General features: G+C 31.9%; 1 protein-coding gene across 1 annotated transcript; it reads right to left on the bottom strand.

The window, feature by feature from the left end:
• Positions 1-412: 412 nt before the first annotated feature.
• LOC130649405 (uncharacterized) lies at positions 413-14,668 on the bottom strand. The gene is made up of 10 exons (XM_057455675.1): positions 14,148-14,668; positions 13,392-13,606; positions 12,798-12,905; positions 4,852-4,940; positions 4,479-4,549; positions 4,266-4,343; positions 3,908-4,021; positions 2,981-3,019; positions 2,512-2,616; positions 413-1,664 (listed from the first exon to the last, which is right to left on the bottom strand). Exons 1-10 carry the CDS (start codon positions 14,211-14,213, stop codon positions 1,617-1,619), a joined length of 933 nt encoding a protein of 310 aa, XP_057311658.1. The 5' UTR covers positions 14,214-14,668; the 3' UTR covers positions 413-1,616.
• Positions 14,669-15,558: the final 890 nt, after the last annotated feature.

Here is a 15,558-nt window from a genome sequence, read left to right as displayed (position 1 = left end):
TAAAATATAAATACCATATTTAAATTCAGCATAGTTTGTTTAATTTATGTGTAAAAGTTTAACTTGATACGCCAACAGAAAGTGCTATTTTGAAGGTAATATATCACAGTTAAAGTCTTCTAATGCTCAAGTTACCATGTCCCGCCTCGTTTTCAAAAAGAGGTTGGACATGCCACAAATCTTTAAATTAGAATAGCAGGTTGTTTACTTGCTGCATTGTTTCGAAATTTTCTTTGTTTATGACATTTTTGATAAGGAATTCAAATCTGTTGTCCGTTTTTCATAAAACTCAACAGAAAAAGTTGTGGCACATCAAAAGAATAAGTCTCGGGAAAGGTGTATTATAAATAAACGTGTATTTTGCATCCTGAATGAGCACCATCTTTTTAAGACTCGATAAACCAAGATTACACTTCGTTAATTTTTTTTTTACAGAAATAGTCAATAAATATTCTGACAATGATAGATGTAGTATATATACTTACAATATAATTTACACATGAACTCGAACAAAGGGAACGTTTAAAAATAAATCTCGGATAGCATTGAACAAATAAAACTAAGGATTGTAAGAAAAATTGAATGCTGAGAGACGAGAAACATAACAGACTAAAAATTGACAATAAAATTACATCTCTTCGCAGAAGCGTCGGAACTGATATACTGAGTGACAAGGGGGGTATACACCAGGCGAAATAATTCATACAGAAATTTCGTTGTATATTCCCCAACATGTAAACCCTTCTATAACCGCTTAGATTTCGCGCTGTCAAAATAACAGCCTACCAAGCCTCGTGTAGACCATCCCTAAACATCGTAAAGCTCTCATATAATAAATACTTTTCTATTTTCTGATAAATATATCTAATCTAATTTGAATTTAAATTGTTCAACTCAGTTTACAAACAGTAAAATACACAATTTGCTCGTTGTTGCGAGACAAAGAAATTTATTACGAGATGAGTTGATTTGACGATAATAATGCGGACTTTGTTCAAGAATAACCTCGCTCACATATTACTGATTGGGTGGTACACACAACGTCTTAAGTAGCCACATCTTTTTAAATTTTAAAACCTTGTTTACGAAGTTTTTTTAAAAATCTCGCAAATTCAAGACCTCTGCTGGAGTGCTAATAGGCGTTGTTGTGCTCTTCTCCTTTGTCTTAAAACATAAAAGACAATTACGATCTAAATGATTTGCGTCAAAATGTTTGACACACCTATTCGTCCTTATTTTCGCGCGTAACAATTTTCGCCCAAGTTTAAATTACTCTTTCATTTTTCTATCTTGGTAAAAAATGCTACAGTATTCGCGTAATTTCTGTACTAAATTTTGAAAACCAACAAACTTTTTTGCTGCATGCGAGAAAATGAGTACGAATAGGCTTCAGCTACTAAAGAAAAATTTTTAGTAGCGCATTAAATTTCTCAAACACATTTTCAAACAAAAAATTTTTGTAAAGAACAACAGTCAACGTATAAAAAAAATGAACCGTGTTAAGAACATAACAACAAAAATATATACTACATAATAAAATAATATATATAAAAAAAATAAAACTATATTATAGATATGCAAAGTATACTACGTTGAAGCTTTCAGATAAATTTGCATCATTTTTTATCTTTAAATTTTTCTTCGATTTCCAGTACAGTGTTGGGCTAAAACAAAACAAAACAAATCAATCAATCAATCAAAATCTATCAATCAAAAGAATGTGTAAACTGTTCTACATCCGTTAAATCTTTTTTTTCAATTTAGTGAAAGGTGAAATATTAGGACAAATAGTACGGCAACGAAAGTTACTTTGACTTGTGGGACATGAATATTTGAAGTACACCACTTAAGCGAATAAAAAACAACCTAAGACGTTCTTGAGACATTTTGTTTTGTTTAAAATTTAGCCGCAAATTTCTGTTTTCACCAAACACAACCTGAATATCATAGCTCGTTTCGAAAATGGTTTGTCCATTTCGGTCCATTTCTGCCGATAAGTTAGGGCACAATCAAGCGAAAATTTGACACTTGGTACTCGAAAAAAAAGTACTCAATGCTAGGCGCAATAGCTACAAGCAAAAGAAATTTTTTTTTTAATTTTTAAAATGTAAGAATGAGGGCTCTTTCGGATGAAATCTGTTTTTGTTTTTTAAATCGCTAAACTTACTTAGAAAAACACCAAGTTTTTTCCATTTTAGTCAATAAAAAAACACCTCTACCCGCAGCAAAGAGTGACGCAATCTTTTTTTAAAGTAATTTTCCAAGCTTTAAAAAAACCGTTTTCGATGATGCCGAGAGACAAAATATCTACACGGTGGATACAAAAGTCCTTCTTTTTTAAAGTTTTTAGTTATAACTTGAACGTTTCGATATTATGCATGCTTTTTTTCTTCTTTAAATAATATATTTTCCTTTTATTTCCACATGTATTAAAATGAGTTCTAAATATTCGTTAAAAATACAACAGTCTACGCCTACTCATTAGCATTACAGACTCAAAAGAATTCATACCTTTAAGATACTAAAAGAACAGAGCAGGGATTCAGAGACTGACATGACTGCTCCAGCGTTGTCAAACTCTCCACAATAGTTTGGTGCGCTGAACAATGTCACTAGCTAAAAACATACAAAATTATGCAAAAAATAGGCGAAAATAAAATAAATTTGATATATTTCGGTGGCTGTTTTTGTGTGTCAAAAAATATATAAATATCAACCACGATTACAAGTACATTAAGTGATTGATTTTTGCGAGGTTAATTTTTTCGCGATGTTAGCCAATTTTTGCCATTTCCGCGAAATTTAATCCTTATTGAAAAATTAAGAAAAAAACCGATTTTGCGATAAGGTTGAGATAAGGTTGGCAGGTCGCCAGTATTAGAAATACAGTCTCTATCATAAGGCCATCAGTCGGTGACGAATGGAAACTTGCAACATATTATTAAAATCAGACTTAAACAAAAATTAAAAATTGACCTACTTTTCTCTTCTGGAAAAATTGATACCCATCTTCTACTACCTAAAGTTGTAATGCATATAAACACATGAAATAGAGAGAAAAAAATACTATAGAAATAAACATATTTATTACATTACATTTAATTAGAAGTTGAATCTTATTTTAATTGACTTCCGCCGGCGAAGGCGGAATCTTTAAAATCGGCTGGGAAGATAGAGAGATAGATAGATAGAGACAGCCCAGAGCCTGGACGCCTAAAACTTATCCAGCCTAAATTCTCGTTTTGACAGATATTTTTCTGAGAACGAGGCTAAAATGAGTTTTAAGCCAATAAGAATCCTAACAGTGCAACAAACTGTTTTACTATCCAATGAACAATACTAGACAAAAAGAGAAAATAGATAAATTTTCAGCCTTGTCGTTGTTTTTATTTTGTTTTTATTGTTCATCAATTTTCAGGTTTTATTATTTTTCTTTTAAAATTGTTCTTATAGAGAAACGAAGTGTATGTAAGTTAAGTTAGCTATGATTTACAGTTACAATAATAATAATCAAAAATTGAATTTTAAAATTTTAAAATATTCAATGATTTTGTTACTCCATATTACCCAGTCCTCTTCAAAGTTCAGTACTTTTTCAGATTATTGATAATGGCGGAAATCTTTAAGCCGCAGGGCTTCTTGTTCTATTCAAAAACGAGGCTTAACCATTTAGATTAATGATTAATTTAGTCCACCACACAACAATACTATAACCTCTTTAAAATTGTCTTCTCCACCATGGTAATATTTATTAAGAACATTTATAATGTGCGATATGATGCAAAGCGTTTCGTAAAGTACTCTTACACTGTCAGGTTTTGTATACCTGACGATGTAAGGTAAGAGTTTTTACTTATGGTAAAAAATAGTTTAAGGTAAAATTATTGTATTGAGAGCTAAAACTAACCTGATGCGCACGCGCTACCAAGCTTAAATTATTTTGACGCAAAAACGATTGGATGATGTCACCACCAAACGTCCATGATACACCACGGTCGTTCTCGCCCCAACCTGTGATATCCTAAAGATAAATTTCGTGTTAAAATAAATAAAGGAAGCAGTTGCTTCTACAGGTCAGTGCGTAGTCGGGATAAAATGTATTGTACAGGGCGTGGTGGGGTAGGGTGGGGTGAAAGAGGGGGTGAGGGTTGTGGGGAGGAATACTAGAGGATTTTTAGGCGGGTTTAAAACTAAAGGAATTTTTTTTTTTTTTTCATGTCATCACAAAATAAAACTAAAATCTGGGTAGGTTAATCTGAAAGTACCTCGTCGGGATCGGACCATAACAGATCTGCTGCCAATCCATAGTCTGGTATATCCATTGGTCGCACAAGGTTGGAAATCTATAGAATCCACATAACACTTATAACACTTCACAAAAACAACTTTATGAAGTGTTATATTGTAAGCTGATAAAGTTCGCCTGTTTAAAGATTTAACAGAAAAGAAAAGAGTTGGACACTAAAAATGATACTGACCTGTTTCAAGTCGGTAAAGTTTGGTGATAAGCCGCCATGAACACAAAATATTGTCGACTCCACAATACCAGCTATTAATGAGAAAACAAATTGTAAACAGTGAAACAAAACAACGCAGGGATATATAGATTGATGAAAGAATGAATGAATGAATAAATGAATGAATGAAAGAATGAATGAATGAGTGAGTGAGTAAATGAATGAATGAATGAATGAATGAATGAATGAACGAATGCATGCATGAACGGAGGAATAAATTAATGAATGTACAATAGAATAAATGAATGAATGAATGAATGAATGAATGAATAAAATTGCAGAATAATAACAGTCCAAGTTTGCACAACCACAAAAAAATGCTGGCGTCACTTACCAATTGGTAGACAATTAAAACAATCTGTGAATGTCTTCCATAATTTAATGTTGAATCGTCGTTTGCATTCGTCGTAAAAACCGTATATCCTTAAAAAACAAAGAAAAACTATTTACTACCAACACTGTTTTCATTGTGAAGTAAAATTTCTACTCAAAAAGTTGTTCAAGAACAATCGTCTGCATTAAAATCAATAAAAATGGTTCCAGAACTTGCAGACATTCTGTGGATCTGTCTGCTATCCCAAACAATACCAACGATACACCACATTTTATGAGGTGCAATAAAGAAAAAAAGTCAACTTGTATATTGCTTTGATAGGAAAAGGGTTACGCTTTTTTATAGCAAAGATTCTGTAAGAACATGAGCCTTTGCTAAAAAATAAGAACAAAATAAAAACAGCTTCAGGCTAAAATCATTGTTTTTAAAACTAAAAAACAACCAAGTCTGAATATCGTCATTATAACAAAAACAATCCAGAATATTTTGCAATTGTCACTCAAGTTAATGAGAATTGTTTTGTTATCTTCTTTTTTCACATACAAGAATAGCGTGCAGTTGCCCATATTGGATCGATTGATCATGAACGCATTTATAGAGCTTTATTATTAGCAACAAACGATCAACTTTTCAAGTCAACATAAATTTAAGATGAATTTGAGGATTTCTCCAGAGGCCCAGTTTTGACACTTTTCATATAAAGTTGGTATGTCTAATTATGTATTAGATACCCTCATAGAAATTGCGTCCTACATGTAACATTAGTTACCTTACTAAACAAGCACGGAGTCATTTACGGCGAAGAAAATATTATTTTTTTAATGCACACGCGCAGATCAGGGTAAAACCCTCAAAAGCAAGGTAGTGTTCTCTCTTCCACTCGAAAGAATTATATTGAGGTTGTAGGTATAACGTCAGATATTTTGATAAAATCAAAGCACATTTGTTATTAACTTTTGCAGTGTAAAAATAGCCTCATTTGTTTTTCATTTTTTTACGCTGTCCCTTTCGATTAATATTTCGTAATCAATTTTTGGAGTGTTTTTCATATGACGAGCTTATATGAAAAGTTATTGACAACGGCCTTTCCTAAATTCCCCGTTTTTCTTTTTTCGCAAACTCCCAACTATCGTATGTTTCCTGTAGCCATTTTAAAAATGCTAGCATAAAAATCCTGCCAACAATTTACAAATATACTTTATTCTAATTGTCTCGCCTACCTCAGACAAAGTTGTTAACACATAAAAAAAAATTCTTGGAATTAATAAATAGAAACAGGTTAAGTCAAATGTGAACACTGTGAAAACCACAAGATGCAAGATCAAACGTCTCTTGATTGTTGATCTTGTTGATCCAAATTTGAAGCAACAATTTGTTGCTTCAAACTTGGAACGATTATCGTTGCGACTTTAACAAAAAAACTTTTTAAATCAAATGGCTACCAACATGAAGTTATGTATGAACTGTGGAATTAAAGAAGGCTTCAAACGTTGTGTACGATGCAAGTTAGTTTTCTACTGTAGTAAAGAGTGTCAAACAGAACATTGGAAAGCTTAACACAAAACGAATTGTGTCGATGTAAACGAACAAGAGAAACATTTGGAAGAGAAAACAGATGACGAAATTCGGTAAGTAAAATAAAATGATTTTTTTTATTTACAATTCTATTTTATTACTAACTTGTTGCCAGCATATATTTTTGTTGCTCGAAGCATCTTTTTCTCCAGAAGGATAATTTTTACAGGTAACAAAAAATGTTGGTAGCAAAAGAAAAAACAACACTTCCACCCAATTTTTTCCTACTAACTAGGAAATTTGACTTTGCCGCAACACGTTGTTATATTTCTCCAATGATCAGCCCGTAATTTTTATTGTGTTCGTGTATTTAAGAATTTTGTATTGATTTTACAGAACATTACAAACATTTGTAAATAAAAGTCTCTTTTGATAAGAATATCAAATTTTAACCCAGTCTTGTCATTATTTTTATTTTTCTATTGTTCTAAACAATAGGCCTATTGTTTTTCATTAAAAAGGTTGATATTCTTATAAAGCATATTTTTATGAAAGAAGAAGCGTGTATTTAACGGAACAACTTTCGTTTGTAATCAATTTCATGTTGATTTCAATCATCCAAATCGGTAATACTGTCTAATAACTGCAATGTTTTCTTATTTTTGATCGACATGAAAAATTACAGCTCGTGCTATAAAAAACAGTGAGATTTTTCTTGCATCAAACGTTAATTACTTACGATTGAAGAAAAAATTCCACAGAGAAAATTTAAATAAAGATGTCGATAAACTCGTCTTAAAAACATTTTTAAAAAGGAAATTTACTTTGGAACCCACGGGTCAAGTCGGTTCTGGCGCGTCAGTTTCGTTTTAATCTGTTCCAATCCAAAGCGAACAAGAAAGTTAATATATATATATAAAAAAAGAATTACCAGAATAGCCAATAAAATTAAAGTATTATTCTTTTCGTTTCGATACATTTTGCTTTTGAGTGGAATTTTACCTTTGGCTTGCAATAAACATTGACGAATTCTACAAGTTTGAAACTCGTGTGACATAGATAAAAAAGGCGTTCTTTGCTTCTTATGGGGACAATTTTTGAAATTTGGCCCGCGTTATATTATGTATGGGGCTGTAGCTACAGCAAACTTCCGCTACATTTCGTGTGCCTTTAATTTAAATTTAATCTGTTATTTCGAACAAATTTCTTTCCCCCTGGTTTTAGTAAACTTATCTATTTACTGCTGCTTAATTCGACTATTGGTTTGTTCGAAAATATTTTCCGATCTCTTGCGAGTTAACGAATGTGTACAATAACTGTGCTGAGTTGTGATCGTAAATGTTCTCGCCAAGTGAAAATTTTAGCTCCCCTGCTAAATATGTACTTGAGCTTTCTCTATAGAACTAACCATTAGTAAAAATTTCGACTTGGCGAGCGCTATAACTTCAATTTCACCTGCGATTAACCTTGGATAAAATTTATATTGCAACTTTCTCTCTAGATCACCAGAATCAGAAATGTCTCCTTGTCACAGCTGCACGAGAAAAGAAGCAAAATATCACTGCGGTCGCTGCAGAGAGCGATTGTATTGCAGTAAGAAATGCCAAGTCACTGACTGGAAAGAACATAAAATAAAATGTAGCACAATGGGTGAAAATAAAGTTGATACAAGTGCAGAAAAAATGTTGTATGAACTTAACAACCCAAATCCACTCAGTCGTCTTCAAACGAAGGGAATGACAGAAGTGTTAAAATACATGCTTGACTTATTGGAACAGGTGTATATCTTGATATCCCAAATTTCCATCAGGAATATCAACATGTATATCTTTAGGAAAAAGAGCATGTTGGAATATTAGAAGAAGCATTTAAGTTTTATAGTGTAGCTACAAGAGCATTTGTTGGATATTGTGCCATGGGACGCGAGTATCTTTATTAATAGGTATGCTGATCATTCTGATCAGTTAATGAATTTCCTACAAAGTGACCCGACGCCTGGCGATATATAGAAGAGTCGTTTCCCAAAAAATTACATAAAACAACGCTTTCAAATATTTCGAAATACACAAATCAAGGAAACATCCTTCGAGTTTGGAAAGACATATGTTTTTATTGGCTATGTGGATCTCCTTCAGATTATGATGGAAAGATTTTCAGGGAATGGTGACAAATTGAAATATCATGGATTTGACCAATCAGAGATCTGTGTAGCACGTTCACTGGTCATCTACGAAATGATGAAAATGCGAGCTAGTCTGGATTCAATACTAGAAGTTTGGTTTTCGACAGGTTGGGGCGAGACAACATTAAAAGAGTTTAAAGCTGCGTGTCATAGCGTAATGAAAACAACTCAAGAAACACCCGTGATAGAGTTGATAAAACTCTGGATGAAGACTGAACTTTCATTGGCGGAGGCAAAAAGAAAGTAGAAGCCCTGTGTAGAGCATACATCGTTCAAAGCCTGTGGTAATCTACTAAATAAACAAGATCGTGTGGAATTATGCCGATACCAGTTGACAGGTCAAATATTTGGTGAATTGCAGTCACAATGCCATGGCAACGTCACAATGTTTTTTGGAATGCCTTTGTTTGAAACTTATTTACTTTCTCCAGAACGTTTCTTTGCTGCCTTCAGTATGAGCAACTCCTTCAAACACGCTGGCAGCTTTCTTGAAAGTGTAAAGAGATACTACAAATCCAAACTGGCATCGTTTATCCAACTCATTACAGAAGGTAAAGTGTAATGTAGTTTGAATGTTATGACAGTAGAGTTAAACAACCAAACAGCAATTAAAAAAATTCGATCGCTGCAACCAGATCATATTGACTGGAACAACCTTGCTGACTATATAAAGAAAGAAACTTTTTTCGCATTGGCTGAAAGTTGTTCGAATAAAGAAACGATCCATTCTATGCATTTTATGAATTGGTCACAGATTGTGTATGGCACTTTTATTCTTGAGTATAAAAATCGTTCCAAAGTTTACGCAAAACAAAAGAAAAAATTCATGGAACTTTTTAAAGGCTGTCGTGATACGAACATGATGCAATTTTTCAGGAAGGATACATACATTGTTCATCCATGGAATGCAAGTTCAGATATGCTGGCGTTGAAATATCGCGAGAAGTTTTTAGAGTATTATTTCGACGTGGATGGCTTCACTATTGATATCATTAACATTTCCGAGCCAGAATTATTTAATTGTTTACTTCGAATCAATCAGGTATTTGAGTTAACATTTCGAATTGACAAAGTGTGAGTATAAGAAATGCAATGAGATTGAGATAACTACTATGAGCGTTCAATCAACTTTCTCTAAGAATTATATCATTGTCAGTCACATGTTACGGATTTTTATTATTACTTATATCACATACAAAAGTTTTCACGATTTTCATAAAAATTGTTACGAAATGTTATTACGAAATACAAATTAGTATCAATATATATATATACTAGTGACAGACAGACGTGTACGGGTATTTCCGTATGATTGTTTTAGGAAATGTCCTGCGAATTATAATAGAATTTGCCAATACAAATAGACCTTTCTCGAATTTTATGCCCTGCAAAACTTCAAATTAATACAGCTAATTTAACATGCGTGAAAAGATGAACTGATTGCAGCTTAAGGAAGGCTGTTCTGGTGAAGAGTCAGAGTCAATTGCTTCTTAATTTTTGACTTTTTTATGAGCTTAAAACTAGGAGGGAAGAGAATCTATCATCCTAGCGTAAACATAACGTAATTGAACAAATATTGTAACAGGTTATTTATTTGTGGTAGGAATTTAAAAACTTCAGACTTGGTCAAATTTCTAATCATTTTCTCTAAAATTTTTGAAATGAAGTAGCGGCACATCAAAGAAAATAAATTCGGGAATAGTCTATTGTTATAATTTTTTTTTACAATTTTCTCACAATTTTTGTAACAAAATTACAAATATGCCAAAACGAATTTTCATACGAACTTTGTTCTAAGTAGTCATAACACGATCGTACGAAGCTTAAACTAATTACTTATTTGACATCAACTTGCTTTAAATTTGTCAAAAACTAATTTAAGAGTCACATGAAATTAGAAAACTTTTATATGAATTTGATTCATGTATTTAAAATGAAATGTGTGTAATAAACTTTAAGAGCCATAAAAAATTTATATGGAACTGTTATATGAATTGCATACGAATTTTTTATATACGAATTTATACTATTTATACCTTTGTAGATGAACTCAGCGAGATGGTTACATTCTTTTTTTACTATTTCAATGCACGTTATTTTGTTAGTAATAAAAATAAAGCAGGTGAATTTCTATTTATTATTTCGAGCTGTCTTTACTGAAGAAAATTTGGCGTGATTATTTCAGAAAAAGGACATGAATAACACGATAAAAATAAACAAATTTGCTACTTAATTTGTTACACGACTAAATAAAGCTGACAACTTGTCTAAAGAAGGTGTTAAAAAAGGCAAAAGTTGTTAAAAAAATCCGGAAAACAGTAATGTACCGACAAAAAATAGGTGACAGGAAAGCTTTTGGCCATAAACACCGTATTGTATTTTCCCTTTCACCATCTATAATTTCCAAAATGCTATACCTTTTTTACAATTCTGAACAGAATAAAATTTTATGGCATTTATTTTTACAATGAACAGGTCCAAAAAAATTTGATTAAGACGTATAGTAATTTTTTGTTTGTTTATTTTTAATTTAGCATGCGATGTATTTCGATTATGAATTTGCATCTTACCATAAAAATTACCATAAAAATATATACGCTGAACAACCATGTATATGTTTCTTTAAAGTATTAACATACGTTCACATGAACATGTCATTTAAAGACTTTGCATCTTGTATTATATTAATAATAGCCGTCTTCTGTCTGTCTCTGCTACGGATAAAAGAAATAACCAAATGCGATATATATAGGAAAGTCAAACCCATAAATTAATTCACAGGTTAACGAAAACTTTAATGGAATAAATTTTAGCATTTCGCGGGAACTTAATTTCGCGGATAAGGGATGTTCTAATTCTTTGCGGGGACTTAAATTCGCGGATGAGGTCATAATAGCAATTTAAAAAAAATGTAAAATAAGTTGTCAAAAGGGTTCGGGGCCGAATGGCACTGTCTCATCAACTCTCGTTACACCGGTCGTTTCTACACCGACCGAGACAAAGTGTAATTTGCATTTTAGTTCAAAGCTCTTTCAACACAACTATAACGTCAGGTAGAATAAACACAACTAGATAAAAAACGAAACGAAATTCGAATTGAATTCAAAAAAGGCTGATTCTTCATCCGTTACATCCACTACTACTATTTCACTTCGTGGGGTGTAAGGAACTTTCAATTGTTCATCCGTAAGCTTGGAAAGAGAACTCAAATTCGGTTAATCATCTGCATTAAAGGCTGGGAACTGATTCATCTTCAGTACTCGGTTGAAAAATTAGGCCTACAAAAAAGGAAGCCTCAGACTTTAAAAAAAAAGAAAAAGAAAAATTTAAAATTTCGCGGATCGAGCAATTTTTCAAAATTTTCGCTCGGACAAATTTTCGCGGATGGCCTGTTTCCAAATTTTTGAAGGGATGTATTTTCGCGAATAGTACCCAAATCCGCAAAATGCATGAAATATAATCCCCGCGAAAATTTATCCCATTAAAGTAATCTATATTATAATGCTTGCAGTTCATCTTTCTGTCTCCTAGAAATGGTAGCTGCAAAGCAAGGGAGGATTCAAGTGGGTTTAGTAATTGTAAATGGAGCATTGTGCACTATACACATTTTATGTTTGTCTGACAAAGTTTTGCCAGTTACAAAAAAAGGTCATTGATTTAATCTAAAGATAAATGGCTCGCCTTTAATAGCCTACCAGGCTTTCAAGTAGAAAAGCAACGAAACACAACTCAATTCTAACACATTTGCTGACAAATTTTTGCCCATCAGAATTACAAGTTTATGTTCTACTCCTGATAAGTTAATGAAAACACTTTATCACAGAAATCGTTTGTAAAAAAGTAGTGCTATATTTGGTATAATGATGTATTGTGTGTCTTCAGGAAAACAAGGAAGTATAATATTGAATAAAAAAATACAATTATGCTCAAAACGCTTAGGCATGTCTTCTTTGGCTATTTTTCATAACTAGTCATAGCGCATGGAAAAACCAAGAAAATACGCCTTTATTTGCTGACAGACTAAAAGCAGGTATTATAATATAATTATAAAATACTTGTTAATTTGTGGAAAAGCTATGGGATTGCCTATCCGGAAATTATTACTCTGCAGGGGACACAGAACAAAGACACCGCTATTATTAAATAGATTATGTCAATGGAAACTTAAAGATTTTCTACTTAATTGTTTTTTTAATTGTTTATTTAACTGTTTTAATTGTCTATTTAATAAATAAAGTTCAGGCCAAACCTGTTAATGCTTGCACACTCATGATTGCCACGAAGCAGAAACATATTCTTCGGATATTTAATCTTGTAACAAAGTAGCAAACATATTGTTTCCAGTGACTGTTGACCTCTACAATATACAGAGGAAGAAACTTTCAGCACAATATATCCAAAGTAGAAATGTGCCTAATGTTGGATTGAGATAACACCTAGCATTATGGATAGACAGCTTTTATGTTCGTTTTAATGATATCTAGGTTTTAGCCTAAATATCATCAAAATCTTGTATGTTATGGACATAACATACAAGAAATATGTTAGACGGACGGTTTGCCCTTTGGATTTTATAAAATCCAAAGGGCACTGTCCATCTTACATATATCTTGTATGTTATGTACATCGTTGTGTTCCAGTTACAATTTGATTTTCATAAAGAGATTTAAGTAATTAATTCTTTTTCAGTGAATGAACAGGGTTTTGAAGAGATATATATTTATATGACAATATGTCACAAAATCTTTTAGCATTGGAGGTCCTCTTGTATACAATACACTACAACAATAGATGAAAAATTGCACAACAATATATACAAAAGCACGTGAGAAGATTCCTATACCTGTCTACGTAATCTCCAAGAAATAAATAGTTTTGATTTTCTTTTTGGCCTGGATATCCTACTTTTTCAAAATGGCGGAGCAAATCTAGGAACTGTCCATGAACATCACCAAATATGTGAACAGGTGCTTTGACTTCAACCAGTGTGGCTTCTTTCAGGAAAACTTCTCTCACTGCAGCACAGATCAATCGGATTTTAGTTTCGGATAATGCAGCCTAAGGAAAAATAATAAATAGATCCCAAGTTATGGTTTCAACAGCAGAAATTTAAGGTGCCTGGGACGAGCAAACGAGTGTCATTTTGGCAAAACATTTTATGTTAATCAATTCACCTTTGTAATATCTATGCATTGATAAAGTTTTCATAATTCCTAACCTCAGGTTCCCAACAAGAATAAGATGTTATGTAGGGCATCTATAAATGTTTGTTTATCCCTAAGTGCTGTGTTTAGCATTCTGCTAATGATATCGCTGCATTTTGCTTGGGTAAAATACTTTAGTAAAACAATATTGATTCTTGTGGGTTGAGGTTAATAACTGAGCAAAGAAATCAACTCAAAAAACATCCATACTCAGCAAAATATCAAACTTTTCACTGCATCCCACATTTATGTTTGACGCTTAAAATGGCGATAAATAAACTTTTAAATATAGAGGTGGTCTTCTTTAAAAGGATGAAAAAAAAAATGGCATGAAACTGCCACAAGACTTGTACGAAAATTAACTTTTCAGAAAACTTAAACAACAAATAACAAACCTGTTTCCCTGTGTCTTGTATTGCTACCAACTGCTTGATAATACCATCGACATCAAGATTTGCCATTTTTCTAAGATTCACTTTACATAGTTTTTGTTTATTACACCTGAACTTTTTATGTCTATAAATTATTAAAATGAAACATCAATATCAAACAAAATGTGTATCTTTTTACTTAAAGTTTCAACAGAGACAGATAAATACTGTTTCCATAATAATTAATATAAGGCAGAACTCCAGAAAAATTTTACTTTCAGTTTGTAAATGTTAGGGACATGCTACTTGGGATTCTACAGCATATGGCCAGACATGTCACATGACAAAACCATGCTTGTAAAGAACAAACTATATACACAATTTGAAAATGTTAGGCCATCCATAACTGACATTTACAAGCAACTTATCAATGTTTGGCAATTCCTTTAGAAGAATGAAAAGTCTTTTATGTCCAATAAATAATAAAGTACAAAAAAAGTTTTAGATGATAAAGACTACTCTTAGCAGTGTAGACCTGAAGTGAAAAAAACCTTGAGTATTATACACAGCAAAGCCATTAACAACTTTGAGTGAAGCATTAACATTTTGTCTTAACTCTAAAGATATGCAAAGCTAAACTCATCCGGCTTAAAAGTATATTTTCATGCGCCACATTATTAAATGCAGTAAAAAAAGTATACTTATTGAAAATTTTTGCTCATACTTCACTTTATAGTGTTCATTATCAGTATTCCCCATATTATAAACATTTTCTCAACTTCTCAAAGAATACAATAATCAATTTTAACATCTATATAATAATGAACAAAAAAAAAGAAGAAATATGTACAAGGAAGCAAAAACAAAGAATCGTCATATAAAAGAAATAAATAATGTATATGTTAATCAATTTTATCTATTTGCACATTTTTAATGTGAAAAATAAAATATATAAAGATAAATGGAAGTAAAGATAGAATTTATAATGATTTTTCAGCTCTATATAAGTAACTGCTTTGTAAAAACTCAATTTGTATTATCCCAACAACCATGCAGAACAAAAACATCTGTAAGGCAATTTTATTTAGTACAGCCTTTCATACATATGACTGAAAAAATATCTAAAATCATTTAGAAGAAAAAAATGACTGTAAATGTTAATTTTTTTTGTTAAGGATAAACAAAATAAGAACAATATGTTCATAGTCATTTTCTATGTAAAATTATGTAATATTTATACCTTACACCTCAGTAACTATCTTTCAATGTTTTAAAGCTTTTTCTTCCTTTTCGTCTTTCACAGAATGGTCTGTTGTCATTTAAAGTAAAGCTTTGCACTTAATTTAAAGCCAGTTGTAATAATTGTGTTATCATAATATAATTTTAACCAACTGCAAACTCATAAAGGATTCTATTTTAACTTTAATTACAGATC

Source organism: Hydractinia symbiolongicarpus, chromosome 7 (assembly GCF_029227915.1).
Source record: "Hydractinia symbiolongicarpus strain clone_291-10 chromosome 7, HSymV2.1, whole genome shotgun sequence".
In the NCBI taxonomy this organism is placed as follows: Eukaryota; Metazoa; Cnidaria; class Hydrozoa; order Anthoathecata; family Hydractiniidae; genus Hydractinia; species Hydractinia symbiolongicarpus.
Note: the sequence above shows the minus strand (reverse complement) of the source record. Positions and strands in the feature narration are given on the sequence as shown.

Excerpts from the sequence above, each read along its gene's own strand:
- LOC130649405 (XM_057455675.1), bottom strand. The coding sequence starts at position 14,213 with ATGGCAAATCTTGATGTCGATGGTATTATCAAGCAGTTGGTAGCAATA. Across the intron at positions 4,022-4,265 it reads TATGGTCCGATCCCGACGAG|GATATCACAGGTTGGGGCGA; the intron begins GTACTTTCAGAT and ends ATTTATCTTTAG. Across the intron at positions 3,020-3,907 it reads TGGTAGCGCGTGCGCATCAG|GTAGTAGAAGATGGGTATCA; the intron begins GTTAGTTTTAGC and ends TTACAACTTTAG.